Source organism: Anguilla anguilla, chromosome 6 (genome assembly GCF_013347855.1).
Source record: "Anguilla anguilla isolate fAngAng1 chromosome 6, fAngAng1.pri, whole genome shotgun sequence".
Lineage (NCBI taxonomy): Eukaryota > Metazoa > Chordata > Actinopteri > Anguilliformes > Anguillidae > Anguilla > Anguilla anguilla.
Window position 1 is genome coordinate 57,161,300 of NC_049206.1, and position 19,227 is coordinate 57,180,526.

The window sequence follows — 19,227 nt, forward strand, 5'->3', positions numbered from 1 at the left end:
AGAACACAGTTTACAATATTTTGTAACAGGGGAGAGATTAAAACTGCACCAAATCGTCTCTTAGCAACGTTACCGGGAGACTTGTGATCGCGCCCCTCCGTCAAATTTACGTAAACGGCTGATGGAAGAGAATGCGCGTTCACTCCCCACAGACTTCCAGAAACCGTTTCCCCTCCGCACCGGCAGCACGCGCCACTTATTCAATTATTCATCGTATCCACAAAGGATTCTCACCGGATGTTTTCACAACGCACTCAGACCATTCACTCTTTGCCCAGGAAAAATCACACTGCCGCGATGCTTTTATTTTCTCCAATTACTGTTCCTGTTACAGGACCCGCGTTGAGGGAGGATATTAGGTTGTGGCTGGCCTCGTTATTCAGTGTTTTTCGTGAGCCCAAGGGGCAGCTATGGCGCTGCTGACTTGAGCCTTGCGGGCTTTGTTTTTGTTCAGTAAAACAGAGCCTCTTCCTTCCATTTGGTCCCTTCTCATTACGCAGTGGAAATATGCGGCACTTTTACAAACTAATCTATCCAAGAGGCGGCAAACTTTTACTGGACAAGTACAAAAAACAGCCGCCCATGCATTGATTTTTCTGTAATGTATGTGTTTACAATTTCTTTCTTTTTGTGCGACGGGAAGGCGGTGGGGGTGATATACATTATTTAAACCAAATCTGTTTTAAAAAAAATACAAAACACATGCTACAAAAATCTCCTTAGAAAACATTATAACAACACAGTAGATGTTTAAAATAAACAGAAATAAAGGCAAGTATGGCATGGTCCAAAAAAAAAAGAAGAAAAAGAAACAAACATTTTGCTGTTATTAAAGCACTGACTGGTGGTATTGTCTAATAGACTGGTATCCTTTTCAGATCATGTAATAGGAAATCCAGTACAATGTTCTGTAGAGCAACAAACACTTGTCATTATACACAATATGAAGGCAACAACCTTGTTATCAGGGCAAAGGATAGGCCAAGGGTAGTAGTTGTCACAAGTGACTAAAACGTGGTCTTGCATTTTTATATTCGACTCAAAGCAAGAGCACTTTTCATGGGGGTTTTCCACCCTGCTTCACATAAGGTCCTTTGTACACAAAGTCTGATTGACTGCCCCGTTGATCAAGGCAAATTTGCCTTTACCTTGTCATTCGGGACAGACGTGCTACATCCCAAGTTGGCCCTCCGACGAAGTCAGTGATGGAACGAAGGTGACACCCTGGGACAGAATGATTGATTTTTAAAATTAATTCAGAGTTAGCCTTTCATTTGTGTGAAGTGTAGGCAAAGACATGCAATTACCTCAAATCTACCCTTGCCAAACAGTGGAGTTCCTTTCTGGATAATTGTTATTTAAGTTTTTCCTCAGATTAGAATCCTCTCCCCTTGCCAGACATCCATTCATGTCAACATTTAATGTCTGTCTTCTTTTTTTTCCAAAAACATGAATACGATTCAGGTTAAGGTTAATGAAATAAAGGCCAGCCTATGGAACAGTTTTGTGTTAAGCTTCAGTTTCCTGCAGAAGACCTAATGCTACTCCCCATGTACATACAACATTCAAACACACCTCAGTCTATCATTTTTACCCTGAACACCACAATGGTCTCAGAGTCCAGCCCCTGTGAGCTGATGTCAAGTTTCAGTTTGAGTTTGTGTGGTCTAGCTGAAGAAATAATCCATTATTGAAGAAATAATTCCAACAACTATAGAGTCTTCAGTTCACTGCACTGTAATGCATGATATCATGGAGAGAAGGTCAGGCATTCTGCTATTCTCCAAAGCATATAAAATTTCATACTGCTCATATAGTATAACAGATGTGGCTTGTTTTTCATAATATAATTACAGCAAAGACAGGTTGTGCATACTTGACAGAGTTCCCCAGGTGCATTTTCTGCCAGTGGCTCCAACAGCAAGTTTTTGACTAAAGATAAGGGAGCTGTCTCACTGGGTGTCCACATATGGCAATATGTCCAGAACATTCAAGGACACAGACACCAAGGTCTTTGCCTATTATTAGATAACAAATGAAGCATGTACAGAGCAGGTGTAAAATGTTCTTCAACAGGTCTTTTTAAAATGAGATTTTATATCAAAACTACCAGCACTCCAAACGACCCACCGCAGTACTTAAGACTTGCTGTTTTGCATTGCCTTGTGCTTTATTGGCTGCCTCGCATGCGCCATTATTTATTAATTCCGGGATGTCTAATCATAAAGTGTGCCTTCTTCCATAAGAACACTAGAACTCCATGTGCTATGAAAACAAACCAAACCAGACATTAAGTTTTAGGCATTTAATGGACACTTTCATCCCGAGTGACTCACGTGGTTTACTTTCTTTATGTAGAATCCATTTATACAGCTGGGTATTTGCTGAAGCAATTCGCCTTGCTTAAAGGTACAACTGCAGCGTCCCACCTGACTGTGGGAGACACTGCAGTCGTACACACACACACGCACACACACACACATATATATATATAACAATAGCTATAACAAACTCAGATGCAAGCTCAGGCCCCTAACCGTTATGCTACACTGCCTCCCTATTGGATAGCTGCACGGAGTCAAGCGTGGGCTGAGCCGTGTGCAAAATGAATGCTTCCATTCCAAGGCGGAATGTTCCGGAAACAGTGATGCATTTAAAAAAATGTACCAGGTGGAGCATGAAACGGGGTGCTGCAGCCCCGAAAAAATGATATTTTTTTGATATCCCCACCTCCGGCAAACAAAATAATTTGGGAAAAGCAAAAAAAATTTAATAGTGAAAGGGGAGGCTATTAAGAGTCATAACACCTGTGCAGCAAACCTTTTATGATGTTTCTTTAATCTCATTTTTTAATAATCTGCACCCACACGGGCCCTGTTTCAGATACGATTGGGCACCCCTGATCGACAGTATATATCGACATTAAAGATGTTCCACGAGGCCTCTGTCTGCCCCAACCACTATTTTTGAGGCGTGTTCCCCTTTCCAAATATTGCAATATCAGCCAATCATTCAGCAGACTCAGGGATGCTCTCATTTCATTGGTCCGTTGTTAAACACTGGTCCCAGCTCACTCATTACCACTGTACACTCAGCCCGAGTGCTAAAATTGGTCATATTTATGTGGTACCTCAGCCGTTCCCAATCCAATTTTAGCTCGACAATAAAAAATAAAAAAAAGGGACAAGTTAGCCAACAGACGTCCTATAAAACAAATGGGTCCAGCGCTCCTAATTGCATCAGTCAGAAGCGGTCTCCACTTTAGACGTACTGGCTCCTTTTGCGCGGAGCGATGCAATTACACAGCAGCGTAAATTAAAAAAAATACATTTCGATATGTGAATGTAATGAAACGTCCCCATATATTTTATTAAATGTTGGAATATCTTGATTATCGTATATTTTATGCCATTACACTGCTGTGTATTTCATTCGCACATAAGAGCTTTGGCATGTATACGGCCTTTCGGCTGGAGGAAAGGCCAACCTCTAAATCCACTGGCTATCAGGCGGAGAGTAATAGCTTCAGAATGCAGGGACGTACGGACATAATTTTTTTTAAAAGGTTCCCTTTCAAAAGCACACTACGAAGACGGTCTTGTGAAAGTCTGGTTTCGGCGCATTTCTGCCTCTATAAAGCGAATTTCCTCTTCATTACAATGGCAAGAAACAGGCGATGACCATAAGAGCTGCAAAGTGTAACTGCCTTGAGAAAATATTAATGAAACTCAATGGCTCAGTGACTTGCTGACTCTTTTGATATGATATTTTCAGTATATAAAGCCCTCCCAGACAAGAAAGCATTTGAGTTTTTCTGTGCATTTCATGTTGCTATCTCTATTATTTGTTGAGGAAAATGAAAGGAAACCAGAGACTGATATCTGTGCATGCATGATTAAAGGATTGAAAGCTTTTAGCAACAGCAATGTTGAAGTGGGACCACAAAGCAGCTTACATAAAGCAATACAATCCTGTGATCTCTCTATTGACCTGCCCAATACAGACTTTTAGAATCAATGGCTTGAATTACAGCGGGGGAAAAAAAGGAAGACACAACTTCGTATCAACAGCTGAATCAATACCTCTAATGGTTTCACTGGGGTGTGCCTAAATAGCAGCTTTCACAGTAAAAGTATGCAATGAGATCATGACACGTTTAATATCTGTTTGTATTTCAGATATCAGATAGTATTTCAATATCCCCCCATGTCTTTTGAAAGCAATTTGAATTTTTTTTTTTTTTTAAAAAGCACACTTCTCCGTTATTTGATATCAATGAGAATTTTGTGTTCGAGTGATTAAGTCAAAGTCCGTTTCAAATCCTCGCCTTGCTCGGAAAGGAGAAAATCAATTTGGTGTAATTGATACGACTGTGAAATGTCCCCATGACAACAACGAACCAGAAATAACGGCTGCTCTCCTAATCACAAAATTTGCTCTTGATGAAAAGGGGACATTAAAACACTAGCAATTTTAAAATGTAATAAAAAAGTATTTTGTGAGGAAAGTACATTAGCGCAGCACAGTCATTAGCAAATACACAGTGGCTGAGACTGAAGGGGCTATTTTGGGGGCTCCTCAGGGGTTGAGACTAGGTTGAGAGTAAGTGTTTCTTCAGAGGTACAGTCACTCCTGACCCCAGCCTTTGAGTCAAGTCCTGCTTTGCCCCCCCCCCCCCCCCCCCTTGCCTAAATCAGTCATAAACAACCCTGCTCCTGGAGGATTTACCGTCCTGTAGGTTTCCACTCCAACCCTAAAAAAGCGCACCTCACTCATCACCTAGTGATCTTGCTGTGCTGCTAATTAGTAGAATCAGCAGTGCCAAATTAGGGTTGAAATGAAAACCTACAGAATGGTAGCCCTCCAGAAATAGGGTCGGTTACCACTGCCCTAAATAGTACATGTATTTTAGAATAACTATAGTGGTTTCGGGGCCCTGAATAGCCATATACTGTATGTCACTTACTGGGTTGGGCCAGGTCTGGGAACAGTATCAAGCATTTATAAACCCGACTTGCACAGGCCAATGGGTTTGGTACGATTCCCGAAGTTTCATATTCAAACTCTCATTCAACTGTCCCGAGGAAAACATCCTATCGTTGTCAAGCTTGAGTTAGATTTTTGTGTTCGGTGGTAATTGAGTGGCAGAGAGAGCTGGTGGGTTTTTCAACAAACAAGTCTGTCTCCCGTACACACAAACATCAAAAAAACAATAATGACAAAAGACTTCAATAATATCAACGTTTCATTCGAAAAGGCCTCCAGCTATATTGCACAGAAATAGAGGCACAGGGTAAAAAAACAACTTTATTATATACAGTTGTTGTTTTTGTTTGTTGATAAAGCGGATTTTCTGCAATTGAAATAAACTAGTAGCGCTGGGGTTCGGGGACAGTGGGAAGAGCTGAAGTAAAAAGAGGAGAGGAGAGCCAAGGTTCATCCCTCAGCCAATCGCGGCGCTGGCTTCGCTGCGGCTCCAGAAACGGAACAGCTGTAACCTTCCGATGCACCGTTTGTGTTTACACGAGACCGTCCCGCGGGAGAGGCTATTTATAGCGCGGTGAGCGGGGCGCAGAAGCGAACGCTGCACCACGCCGACGTTCCGCGGAGGCGGTCCAACAGAGAACGCGTCGGCCCGCTGTGATAGCGCCGCCGGTTTCCACGGCTACTGCTGAACTCTTGAGTTTTTTGAGTGAAGGGCTGTTCGTTCCCCGATTGAACTCCCGCGTGATGGCTTTAAACTGTATCGCACGCATTCGGGCATATTTGAACATTATTGGAACCACTGAGGTGGGGCGAGTTCTGTTGGCCCAATGCCCAGAAATAATCGCTAAAAAGCGTATGCTACACACAGTTAAATAAAGAGTATATCTCTACTCTTACTAGCAAGATATCTTTTCCATCTCTGGTATTACTGTATAAATGAACATGCTTTGTATATTGGTCCCTATGCACTTTATTTCACTGCTTAAACATCTTGTTAATGGCGTAGAGGAGTTGCAAAGCCGTAATCTGATGCTTAAGGCCTCTTAGGTTAGAGACCGTTCCCACAGGCCGTGGTCATCCGCCACCATAAACGATTAGCTGTTTGTCAGATCTGGTTGCTTAGAGGGCCTGTCCAATCGTTTCTATGGCGACATTACCAGCAGGACGTCACCGGCAGCTGATTGCGATCAACAACATCAAAGGAGCGGACTAAAGCCCTTGTGGTTGTGTATTGTTGTGCCAAACAACCAAGCGGCGAAATTAGAAAAATAAAATAAAATAAATCGAATTGTCCAGATGCAGGAGCGAGGTTGTGGTTTGTTTCCGCGTTCTAACAGAACGTAGCGCCAGGTTCATAAAAATGATATAATTACATACTTGTGTGCCCGGAGAACAGCGAGTCAGCCGATCCTGCAGAGGCTCTAAGGGCGATTAAAGCCCTTTTAATGAATTTGTGGGCTTCAGGGAGCCGTTTGTTGTCTCCTGCGTGCATTCTCGCCGATGCACGTGCAGCTAATGCACGGGGGCGTATAAACCTGAACCATTATATTCCGTTAATTATTCGCTTAGCGGGGCCCCCGGGTTTACCCCCCCCCCCCCGCACTTAACCCCTCTGCCGCCCCCTTCAAGTTAATCAGCCCCCCCTTTAATGCTCTTGCACCTGTGCCCCTGCATCTGCAGAACCAGGCTACGTTGTCTCCTCTGATTCCCGCGCGCAAGAGAACAGTTTGATGGCCTGGGTTTTGAAGCCCAGGATGGTGTGTGTATCTTCCATTAGGCGAGATGGTGGGGGGTTTGGGTGGGTGGGGGGGTGGTTTTGGGAGTGATGGGGTTGGGGAGGGAGGTGGGGGGGATTAATAGCCATAGCAGATCGGGGGGGGAGAAGGGATTCCTTTTGGGGGGTGGCTGTCGACTATCATGGATGAAACACGTGCAAAAATGTAATCTGTCGTGCACAGAAACCAACGTTCTGACGTAATGTTGATTACAGCCTCTATGACAGATGCAAAAAGTCTCCGATCAGTGCCCAGCACGTGCGCTCACTGTCTGCCCGACGTCATTCCCAGACGTTCAGGGCCAATAGCAGAGCAGCTTAGAGGAGGAAGGAACTCTGCTGTGGACGCCCGCTGGCTTCATGGGTTCTGTCACTCGCAGTTCACCGCAAATGCTTTGGCGGCTAACGGCCGAATGGATTGCTTAAAGGGCACATCGTTTAAGGAGAGCTTGCTGCACACGTTTAAAAAAAACCAAATCATATCTGAAATGATTGAATCTGACGGATCCCTCCGGGGAGAAGTTGTTTTACGATTTTCCGCATTTAAATTTTTATCATGCGGGCTATACGAGGCGTGAGAGAGGCGGCCATGTTGGAGCGCTCGATGCGGCACGTGGACCTTTCAGAAAGAGGCAAGCGTTCTGACAAACTCAATGAGAAGCAGGACTGCTGCTTGTACAGTAGGCGATGTCGCCAGCTAGGTGAGGCTTGTGAGGCAGGTTTCAGATACTGCTAGCAACGGCATCGCAGGAACGACCCGGGCGAGTAGGCTAATGACCAGGGGTGTACCACAAAATTCTGGGCCCTATACATAAGCAGTCTCCGTGGGCCCCCTTCCTCTCTTGATCCATGTCTCTAACGCATCATTCCAGGCATTCCGAGGGCCCATTCGGGCCCTGGGTAGTCAGTCCCACCCCCCCCCCGCACCCCCCCATTACGACGCCCCTGCTAATGACGGATGTGCCACGTTCTGCACCAATCAGCTTTCGTCTCCCTCCGTTAAGCAAGAGCTCCGTGAACGGTGGCGACGAAAGAGCGGACCATCTCAGCGTGGTCAGCCGAGCTGCCATTGGCCTTTAAATTTAAGCTCCCCTCCCCCCCCCCGACTTGCGTCCAGTGGGTGTATGAGTCTCGCCCTGACGGATGCAGATGTGCGGAATCGAGTGATGAACGCGCGAATCGTTCTTACATCATTACACGACTCCGCTCCAGAGCTCCGGATTCCGCCCTCTTTCGAGCGTGTGGGGGGGGGGGGGAAAGATGGATGAGGAACTGCTCGCTCGGCCTGCACTTTGTCATATTACTCATAGCGTTAATGAAGTGCATTAAGGCAGCGATAAAAATCTGTCCGTACATTTCAATATTTCAAGGCTTTCCTTATTTAGTAGCGCCCTCCGAAAAACGCTGACTAAGCGTTAGGCCAAACACACTGTCGAAGGAGTTTAGAGTAATTGGACTCAGCCCCCCGAAAAATCTGGTCAGAATCTCCACATTACGAAAACTTTGCCCGTTGCAAACCCATCACCCTCCCCGCGGCCCGGCCTCAACTTCCGCCATCGATTCCGCCAACTGTGTGATGTCGGCATGGAGGAGGCCGGTGAGCTGATTGGACGCTGTGAACACAGAGGGCCGGAGCTCTTTTTCTTCAGGGTCACTGCACTGATGAGGGGAGGGGGGAGAGGGGGGGGGGGCAGGGAGGGAGGGGGGGTGTCGTCACTAGAAAAAATCTTCCAGTACAAGCACTGGAGGTAGCCAGAGAAAGAGCAACAGAGCCCTGGGACTGCATGCTGTGTGTGTGTGTGTTTTTTTTTTGTCTGTTTGTTTGTTTGTTTGTCTGTTTTCCCTCCGGAATATTCAGTTCAGTTCAAATCTTATTTTGTGCTTTTCACAGAGACGCTGTCACAAAACATCCTTTTTTTTCTCCTTCCTTTTATTTTCTCCAGAGAATTCGATTTGAGTCTGTATATGTATTTATTTAGTATAGTTTATTTTTTTTTTTTGTATTTTTACAGTTTCTATAAGGGACTATTATTCCATTATTATTATTACTTTACTTAAAAATATATTTTATCATTGTTAGTACGATTTTATTTTACTTATTAAATGTTCTTTATTATCATTGTGTCATACCTGAGTGCCCGGCTGAGAACAAAATAATTTCACCCCGCGTTTATGCGGGTTATCGATGCATTATGGAGCTGCCCAGAGAAATGAGCCATTGATCCGTGAGGAGAGGCTGCTAATTGCGAAGCTGTCGAGCGTCGAAGTCTCAGCCGCGCTGCTCAAGCTAATTAGACGGACGAGTTTGTCTGTCTGCGCGTCGCCCAGGGCGTTCGGGCGAATTTCAGGGGGCAGTGGACTGGATTGTGTGCGTAACAGCAATAATGAGAGACTTGAGATGCCTCCAAAAACGGGTGGAGCTACAATTAGCCGTCAGTTCCTGGCTCGATTGGGTTTGGGCTTCACAACAAAGCACAATGATTGGCTCAAATCAATCAGCTCCTGATTGCACAGGCAGTGCCATCCACTTTTAGTGTCAAAATACTTAATTCTCGGAAGCATTGGGTCCTTTTTTTTACCCCCATCAAAGTGTTTCATCTCAGACTAGTTCTACCCCGACAACTATAAATTTTATCTTCTACGCATCACGAACGCACCAGATCTCCAGACAGACCCAATTTAGACCGCTCCCTTGCTTTTTCGGCAACATAACGTTTCCTCCTGCCACAGTTAATTGGGCGTTATTTGCTTCTTGAAGAAACCCTGAATTGATTATAAAATCAGCCCGATATGAATAATGTTCTGTTTATATGCTAATGGAGCACCGGAAGGAGACGGCTTGTTCATCGAATTGGGTTTCATTACTCACTTCTGGATTTATCGCTGCTTGGTGCATTCAGCAGTAAAATACCGTGCCACAATCTTGAGACAGTGCGATTACTTGTGTTTGATAAATAATAACGACAAGCTCCAATGCAACGCGGCAGATGTGTACCCCACAATGCAATCTGTTTTCGTCATTACATGCCGTTACGGATAATGTTCCTTTTTTGCGTGCCGTCGATCACCGCCAAAACTTTTCCATGAGAGCTTGTAGCTGACAGAAAAAAACATGCTGTTGCACGGTTTTCCATTTAAAACAATGAGAAACTTTATACAACACCTGCCACACAAGTTAGCTGTCGCCCAATAGTGTTTGACAGAAAAGGTATGTTTTTAACATTTACACACGTAGTAATCTACTTAAATACGCTGTCCAAACAAGTGTAGAAACAGATCAACAACTAAGCTATTTATATGTGGCACGACATACTTCATGAATTTGTTATGAGTAGCCCATGTTAAGTCATACCAATTTCCAAGCTTGACAAGCGTGTGCTAAAAGCTGTTGTGTTTAACAGCCATTTTCTCATGCTTTTTTCCCTCTCTTCTGAAACAGCTGCCTAGGGCGTACGCCACAGCAGGCGTTTCAGTAATTGTCAGTATCCTCACACACTCGCCCCTCATTCATGCCCGATTCTTCTTTTTACAACAAAGAGAAGGAATGACAGGAACTTTTTTTTTGCATTATTATTGTAAAAGGAATCCCGTTTTTAAAAGGATACATTATGCATTTGTGATCGTACTTATAGCTCTTCAGTCAGAAGCTTCTGGAATGAAGATGTCTGTCGAGGTGCACCGCATTGTCGGGGTCCATTAGCGTGTCTCGGTTGGAGAGCGACGGAAAGCAGTGTGTCTGACGAACGACACACAAAGGGACACGTGTGTGTTTGCTGTGAAGTCCTTCTCATTGAAACCAGCTTCCTTCTCTCTATCCCCCCCCCCCCCCCTTATCCTCCAGAGCGCTTCTCCTTTGTGAATGCTAAAATATTAATATCACAAGCGAGAAGAACAGAAGAGGAAGACGGAACGGTCGCTCGCTGAGAGAAGCGAACTCTCGAGTCGTGTAAGACGTGAGCCGTTCGACGGCGGCCTGGGGAACCAATCGCAGAAGGCCAGACGTATTTCCAGGCCCTTTGATCACTGTGAGTAAAAAGAATCCAGGTGTACCAAAGATTCCGCCTTGTCACACTATCAGCATAACCAGAACAGTAATAGCTCTGCACAGTTTTAAGAAGACACAAGACTTCTTGTACACAGGTGTAATAATTCCCCGATTCACACACGCCATTTTGCGTCAGCCCAGAGTTTTTGTAACCCCGTAATTCTGCTGTAAAAAAGAAAATTTGCTGATACAAAGGAAAGGAAACACACACACAGGCACAAAAAAACTACTTGTTATAAAACATTTATTTAGAATAAAACATATTTTTAGCCATATTAGATGTAGTGTGATCAGTCTAGACTACATACCTGAAAATGACGACAGAGTTCTTTTCATAGCAAAGTTCACTATTTCATCATCAAAGGACGTAGCTGGAGAGATTTATAGTAGCGTTAAAACTAACAGTTACAGGAGAGCATAGTACAGCACACATTTTGCGCACACTGTAGAGGAAAATCGCCAGTTAGAAGGTCAAAGAAAGGTGTACAGGCATATCCAAGCGACGGACGAAGGCCACTGCGCCGGTTGGTTGAATAAGAGTTTGTCCTTTTTTTGTTTTCTTTTTGTATTCTCGACTGCCAACTTTCTCTTTCTTTCCTCATCCGGACAGTACGACAGCGTCAGCCAGTGAAAGCTTTGTGTTTTCGTGTGATACGTGTCCAAAAAAACAAAACAAAACAAAAAACATTAAAATAAATAAAAAAAATCGAAACAAAACCAGCACAGACAAAGCGCTAACGAAAAGGTGTTTGTGTCTGAGGTAGCAAGGCAGTCATGGCTTTCGTCTGATTGAAAACATTTATAAAAACTTACGCGAAACGAATGTCGGGACTCCAATCCTGATCCTGGTAGAAGCAATTCGGTACGGGTTTTGTATTTCTACTTCTTTTCACGATCTCAGACGCGCGATTTTCAGTATTCTGCAGTTGACTGGAATGGCATCTGTATAGGCACAATGGGGGTTTCCAAATGCTACAACACAGTGCACGTTCAGTGCGCTTACAGCCTGTTCGACGCACACTGACACTTTTAAAGGGGCAAGTGTTCACAGCACACGCTATTAAAAAAATAGTGATGGTCGAAGTGAGGACATCTTTAAAAAGGGTGGTCATTATGTGCAGAGAAGGAAACCAAATTTCTTCAGTGTTAATGCAAAAAAAAAAAGAAAAAAAAAAACCAGTGGAATGTCATAATGTACGGCAATGATTTAAAATTTCCCAGCGACAGCAAACCGAACGAACAGACAAACGAACAACAAAAAAAGAAGACAAAAGAAAATATTATATGTATCTGTATGTGTTATAAAGCCTCCCGTTCCCACCCCCTCCCCCCCCCCCTTCATCTTCAAATCACTGACAAATGCTTAACCAAAGTCGAGTACAATCTACAGTTCCTAAAATTTACAATTGCATAGTACACGATGACAACGCGGTAAAAGTTCTGTGGTCCTGGTCCATGTCTTTGGGTCTTGGGTGAGATTCCACCGGAGGCCTCCTCTCCTCCTGTCAATCTTTCTGAGGGGGGCGGGGCCACCGTGCCAAAGTCTGTGAAGTCTGTCGTCCAATCAGGGGGGAGCTCTTCCTTCCGACTGCCCGTGCTGCTCTGCCTTCACATCACCTTGACAAAAAGTACACACCACCACCCTTTACACACACTTCCAGGTCAAAAATTCTAGAACCCATCAAGGTGTGACATCACAAATATGTGATTAGAACGTTCTTAACTGAACATTCTAATGCTGATGTAACAGCCACTACTTGGTCTCAAGCTTGATATATCTAAACTATGATATCTGCAGATAGAACTCTACAAAAATTCTACGCTCTCCAAAAATAGTTTAGACTCTGACTCGACACAGAAACACACTCTACGACAGTAGACTCGACCCAGTACTGCAGTAGTAGGCACACTGGCATTTGACACTCTCACACACAACAGTGGCATTACGTGCACTAGTAACTCCAGAAGACTGTTATGTGTACTGTCACCCCTAGACTGATGAAGCTGTAGTTGGTTGTGTTGGGAGTGTAATTTTCCCTCCTTATTTTCCATCGGAAGGCTCCGGAAAGTTTTGACTCCGCTTCAGACCGAGCGCCAAAAACTCTGACCGAGCCGAAATATCCCAGTGGCACCTGCTAATCCATCAACCCCCATAACCCCCGCCCCCGCCCCCGGGCCCGACTGAGCGACTCAATCAGAGGAACAGAGCCTTGGGCGTGCTCAGACAGAGGGAGACCTGAGGCCGGTCACTGAGGCAAACAGGCCTGCAGGTGCATCCTTCCTGGGTGGCAGTGTAGCATGACGGCTAAGGAGTTGGTCTTGTAACCTAAAGGTCACAGGTTCGATTTCTTGGTAGGAAACTACCATTGTAACCCTTGAGCAAGGTACTTAACCTGCACTGTTTCATATATATCCAGCTGTATAGTTGTGGATAAGATTTTTTGCTGGATAAGAGCATCTGCCAAGTGCCTGTAATGTAAGGTTTTCTTTTTTTTTTAGGTGAGAGGTGGGTTATGGATCACTTTCCTTCAGTTTCGAGAGAAAATGAATTCCATAGATACAACAGCAATGAGAGGCAGCTCTTTTAAATCAGATTGGAGCCGCCCGTGTACGTTCTGAAGATCAGGGGGCACGGGAGTACACCAGTATGCAGCCTTTCACTGGGGTAATGTGACCCTGAGAAAGGCTCTGCTATTAAAAGTCCGCTCTTATGAGTCTTCAATAAAAAAAATTAATAAACCTGGAGCGCTGCTGTTTAATGGAGAGATAAGCAGGGATTTAAAAAAACGCTCGTTCAAAATTAAAAACGGGCCGCATTAATACATCTGCATACTGAAAGTAAATAATAAAAAATAAAAAAATAAAACGCATTTACCAGACAGACGGACTAATGCGTCTGATTACAAAGTCTGCACGATAAGTGCGTTGGTAAATTGCAAAGCAGGATTAAGCAAAAGAAAGAAAAAAAAAACCCATTAATTAAATGTTGGGGAAAAACAAACAGGTGCTGACAAAGATGTCCAGGGTGCGGAACTCGGAATTCAGTACTTTCAGAGTTCTCCTCTCGGGGCGCATTAACGGCAGCGCACAATTTGCCACATACCGTCAGCGGGTGTCTCCAGGAAGGAGGTTACCCAGAATGCCTCTGTTCACCACTACGCAAAACGGCTAGGAGACAGGTCTGTCACCGTGGTGAACAACTTTTCTTTCCGCTTCCTCAAAGTTAAGCCTATTTATTTCAGATTATATAAATATATTTGAGTATACACAAAACACATTTGGTTACAGGACGTGTTTGACGTCATGATATAACTATTACCAGTTGATTTACAAATTATTATTACTATTTTTTGCAGGGAAGAAGTAAGACGGGAGCCTCCTGTTTCCACCACTGCACCATCATGATTGACAGCAAAATAGACATGCAAAGCGGCCCATACGGAGAGTAAATAAAGTCTTACCTGCTGTCTGGGAGCAAGGCTTGGTGCTAAGGGGGGAGAGAATAAAAAAAGGAACACACATTAATCAACCTGAATCAGAACCAGGTGTACAGAGAAAACCACAGCTGCTTTCTTCAACAAAAATATTCATAGAAAAACAGGATTAGCCTCTGATTGGATGCACGACCAGCAGCAGCACTGCACGCGTGCGATGGCTTGTATGAAACAGGGCCTTTCCCGTTGACGATACTACTGTGAGCGACAGGCTATCGTTCAGCGGTGACACTGCGCAAGGTCTCTGTTTCTGGTGCGAGGCAGAATCACATGGTTCAGCTGCAGGTTCTCTAATCATCTCCGAGGTGAATTCTCACTTCAGCCGCAGCGTCTTCAAACACGGGCCGTTTCCCGCCCATACATCCTCGTCCGATTCTGCCGCACGACGCCAATTTAGGGCGGGGCGCGTGACCCGGGGGCGATTCATCACCCGCTTTTAGGAGCGCCCGTCCCCCCGTCCCGCCCGTGAGAACACGAAGGCACTGCGGCATGCGGCACTGCATCAGAACCGGGGGCTACTTAGCACACGAATGAGCGACTCTTTCATCGCCCCCAGATGAGATCCGGCAGGCAACAACCTGAGCGTGAACACGCAACAAGACCGACAGCCCAACATTCAACACCCAGCCCGCCTAATCATTTCAAATTCCGTGCGCTTAAAAACCGTCCGTGTCAATTACACAACTTTCCCCCAATTTTTTCCCCCCATTTAATTACTGTGGAAAGCCCACGGCCCACGATGTGCGACGAACCAACTGCAGAGCCGCCTCTCTTCCGTGAAGGAAATGAGCATCGAGCCTCGTAATTATCATCCAAAAGGTGAGCAACTGAAAAAGTTTTTCAGAAAAAAAAAAACTTTTAGACGCAGAAATGCGTCATCCTGTGGGACGCGATGATCACGATCGCCCGATGTACCCAGAATCCCCCGTGTGAGGCGTTATAAAACACACACACTTCCCCCCCCCCCCCCCAGGCCCCCTGAGTTCCTCACGACACGCTCGCCTTTTAAAGGCCTGTGAGTCAATCTCCGCCTTGGCGGCTTTCCCGCTACCTACGGCCCGTCTGAGCGTAGGGGGGGGGGGGGGGGGTGCGTCCGTGGGCCGGAACAATGGGGCCCGAGCTGAGAGGGACTCGCTAGCGTTAGCGCCTACCGCTATACAAGGAGAAACGCCGAAACGCCCCCCCCGCCCCCGTGTTTCCCCCCCCGGGGGGGGGGGGGGGGCAGGGGTCAAAATCCTGAGGGGGACGGCGCCTCTCATCCCGCTAACGTTGAGTGAGGAGGACGAGTGCTGAGTAAGATCGTTATACCTCCCACCCGAAAAAGTTTCAGTAACTAGCTGTACAGTAGCGGCGGACCAACTGATGAGACTCTAGAGCAGGGGGGGTCCAGTCTTTTCCGAAAAGGACCGGTGTGGGTGCAGGTTTTTTGTTTTAGCCAAGCCCAAAGATACCTGGGTTCTACCTATCAAGATCTTGATTGATGACCATGATTAGTCAAATAGTCCAATCGCGTGTGAAGTGTTGAAATAAAACACCGACTTGCACCAACGCTGGCTCTTTTCCGATAAGATTGGACACCCCCCTGCTCTACAGCAAGGCACAGAGACGGGGAAGTGTTGAGAACTCAAGAGAGGCCGCCAGTTCAAATCTCGGGTGGGGCACAGTCCTTGCAACCTCGAGCAAAGTGTTTAACCAGTACTGCCGCGTTGAATTTATAAGCCACGTTAAACCGATAACCGGCAAGAGCGTTTTGGTCTGGGTGAAGGGGGGCGACACCAAGGTCCAGAGGGCTGTGGGTGGAAGGGGGGCGGGGGGGGGGGGGGGTTCAGTTCGGCGTGGGAGGACCAGCGCGAGGTTAGCGCCGATAGCTGCCGGGCACAAAACAGGCAGGGGTTCCCGGGGGGGGGGGGGTGGTGTTTATCTCCAGCAGACGCGGCAGACAGACGGACGCTAGCTCTGACAACGTGAGCCAGGGGAGACCTGGCAGAACGCAGCTCCTTCCTTCCTTCCTGTCTCTTCCCGTGTCTGCCTGGCAGAGCAGGGAGGCCGGCGGCGGCTACGCTAGCTCACAAACCACAAAGCTCCGCGCGCTTCAGAATACAAAGTGATCAGCGCACCCAGAGCTAAACTTCACTGCAGAGCCAGAGGGAGAAAGAAACAAGCACACACACACACACACACACACGCACACACAGACACACAGGCACACTCACACAGACACACACACACAACCACAGACAGACACACAGGCACACACACACACAACCACAGACAGACACACAGGCACACACACACACACACGTTAAAACACACACACACAAACACACAGACACGCAGCACACAGACAGACAGACAGAAAGACAGAGAAACACATACACACAGTACACACACACATGCACGCGGTAGTCGAAGAGAGGACAGAGAAGCAGAGGATGCTGGGTACTGCAGGACTTATGACCGCATGCCAGGTCACGTGTTATTATTATGCTCCAGGACGGGGGGCGACAAGACCCCTGTCACCTGAAAACAAGGCACCACTGTGCCCGACCTCGCCACAGGCGAGCTAACGGGCACGCTAACGGGCATGCTAACGGGTACGCTAACGCGCCCAGAAATCGCGCCAGCGACCCCAACGTTCTACAGTTCCTCTCAGCGAAAACCCCGAGAGATGGCGCCGCGGACAGCTTGCCCGTAAAAATCCGCACTGTGACACGCCCCCTCTCCCTCCCGCGGACCGCCAGACGAGCCCTGATTGGCCGAGACGGTTCGAGTCGTTACGGAGCACAGCTGTCTGGCACGCAGACGTGCTAACGCAGCGTTTCCCCAGGTCTGGCCTTCAGGCCATCAGCCCAGCTGGGACACTTCACTGGGGGGCTGGACTGAGCCGGTTTAATATCTCACCCCCTACTGACCCGACTCTTAAGGCTACGGATCCACCCTGCCGCAGAACTAAAGTTGTTTCTGAGGGAAACTAAGGCTAAGAATCGAGAAGAAACAGCATTTCTGCAACTTTAATGCTTATTACCCAACAAACAACACACATGCAGATTTAGGTATAGATGTAGGTCAGGATAATTCTTAAAATTTACTGTTGCAAAGCCCAGAACTTTTAATTGAAAACCTTTGTTTTGCAGCTTTTTGAGGCATGGACCGTAACCGTGACAACAGCACTTATTTAACTGTAACTATTCTAATCTCTTGCTCTAGTGGTGTTTACTTATTAATGCTTTTTAAGTTGTTTTGGCTACAAGCATCTGCCAAATGACTATACTGTGGACAGTAAATCGCTAATTAGACAACCCGCCCCGGTTTCCTATAAGGGGGGGGGGGGATATAAAAGAAATTCTGCTGAATAATGACCTTTCCTCGCGTCAGTTAACGAGCAGGAAAACAACTCCAGCAACAGATTTTTTGCTCCCCAAAGGATTTACAGCTTACTTGTTAGCGATGGAGTCGATGTTAAATCAGGGAAAGGGAAATCAAAGGGAAATCAGTCGGGACAAAAAGCCCCAGTTTTGTGTGACCTGCCCCCCTTGCGGGACCCAGAGTATTTTTTTCGGGGAGACAGCCTGGGGAGGCCCAAAGTCGGTACTAACCTGCGAATTCGGGGTGGGGCTCCACGTCCTCGTTGAGACTCTGCTGGAGAACGCTGGACGAGGAGACGCCGTTGATCCTGGAGTCGGCCTCGGGCTGCGCAGGAAACAGGAAGTGCGGCGCTTGTTATTAACGCGTGAGTACGCGGCGGTGTTTTTTTGTTCAGTTACGGCGGGAAGCTCAGACGCAAGGCGAAGGCGCTCTCCGGGAGTCCCGCGCGGCGCTGGTGTTCAGGACCGTCACTGAAAACCGGGACCGTCGCTGAACACCGGGACCGTTGCTGAACACCAGGGCCTTCGCTGAACACCGGGACCGTCGCTGAACACCGGGACCGTCGCTGAACACCGGGACCGTTGCTGAACACCGGGACCGTCGCTGAACACCAGGACCATCACTGAACACCGGGAGCGTCGCCAGACACCGGGACCGCCGGGACCGTCGCTGAACACCAGGACCATCACTGAACACCGGGAGCGTCGCCAGACACCGGGACCGCCACGGAACACCGGGACCGTCACGGAACACCGGGACCGTCGCTGAACACCGGGACCGTCGCTGAACACCGGGACCGTCGCTGAACACCGGGACCGTCACAGAACACCGGGACCGTCACTGAAAACCGGGACCGTCACTGAAAACCGGGACCGTCACTGAACACTAGGACCGTCACTGAAAACCGGGACCGTCACTGAACACCTGGACCGTCACTGAACACCAGGACCGTCACTGAACACAGGGACCGCCGCTGAACACAGGGACCGCCGCTGAACACAGGGACCGCCGCTGAACGCCGGTGCTGTAAGTATCGATGAAAGGCCGAGAATACCTCCTCAGTGCACCCTGTCATTACACTACATTATACCCATTTAGCGAGAGCTCTTATCTGGAGCGGCTTACAGTGCTAAGAGAAGCATCAAAGCATCCCACCTGAGTTTATGTGAGCAGAGAGCGGAGGCAGACCAGCAAACCATCGCGCTCACTGTAAATGAACGATGCTATCTTTAGCATACGGCAGGAGAGGGGTTGAGATTACGGAAGTATGCCATTAGACGGTTGTGATTGCTTCCATTGAGAAAAGAAAATTCATGGTTCACATTGGTTTGAAATGGAGAAAAAAAACAACAAAAAAAACTGAGCGGGATAAAAACATGTTTTTCCAGATGACGTGGCCTGAATGCACTGTAAAAATGTCGTGTGTTTTTTTGTTCCTTTTGTATCCTGTTTAGTTTCTTCTGAGTCACTGAATGACTGGAAAGCATCCATGTACGGTACAGTAATGCTGTAAAACCAGAGGCCATATTTTCTTGGAGGAAAAAGTCCTAATTATTGTTCGG

The 19,227-nt window shown here is 46.8% G+C and overlaps 1 protein-coding gene and 1 long non-coding RNA gene across 2 annotated transcripts in view; both read right to left on the bottom strand.

The window, feature by feature from the left end:
* Window positions 1–240: 240 nt before the first annotated feature.
* Window positions 241–10,868, bottom strand: LOC118230633. Its single transcript, XR_004765891.1, has 3 exons — window positions 10,366–10,868; window positions 1,308–1,432; window positions 241–1,224 (listed from the first exon to the last, which is right to left on the bottom strand). It is a non-coding gene; the product is annotated as an uncharacterized LOC118230633 (long non-coding RNA).
* Window positions 10,869–11,032: 164 nt separating this feature from the next.
* utrn (utrophin) overlaps window positions 11,033–19,227 on the bottom strand; it is a 197,365-nt gene continuing 189,170 nt past the window's right edge. Inside the window, 3 exon segments of the mRNA XM_035420281.1 lie at window positions 11,033–12,422; window positions 14,267–14,292; window positions 17,896–17,989. Of these exon segments, the coding sequence (XP_035276172.1) occupies window positions 12,414–12,422; window positions 14,267–14,292; window positions 17,896–17,989 (129 nt within the window). The 3' untranslated portion in view covers window positions 11,033–12,413.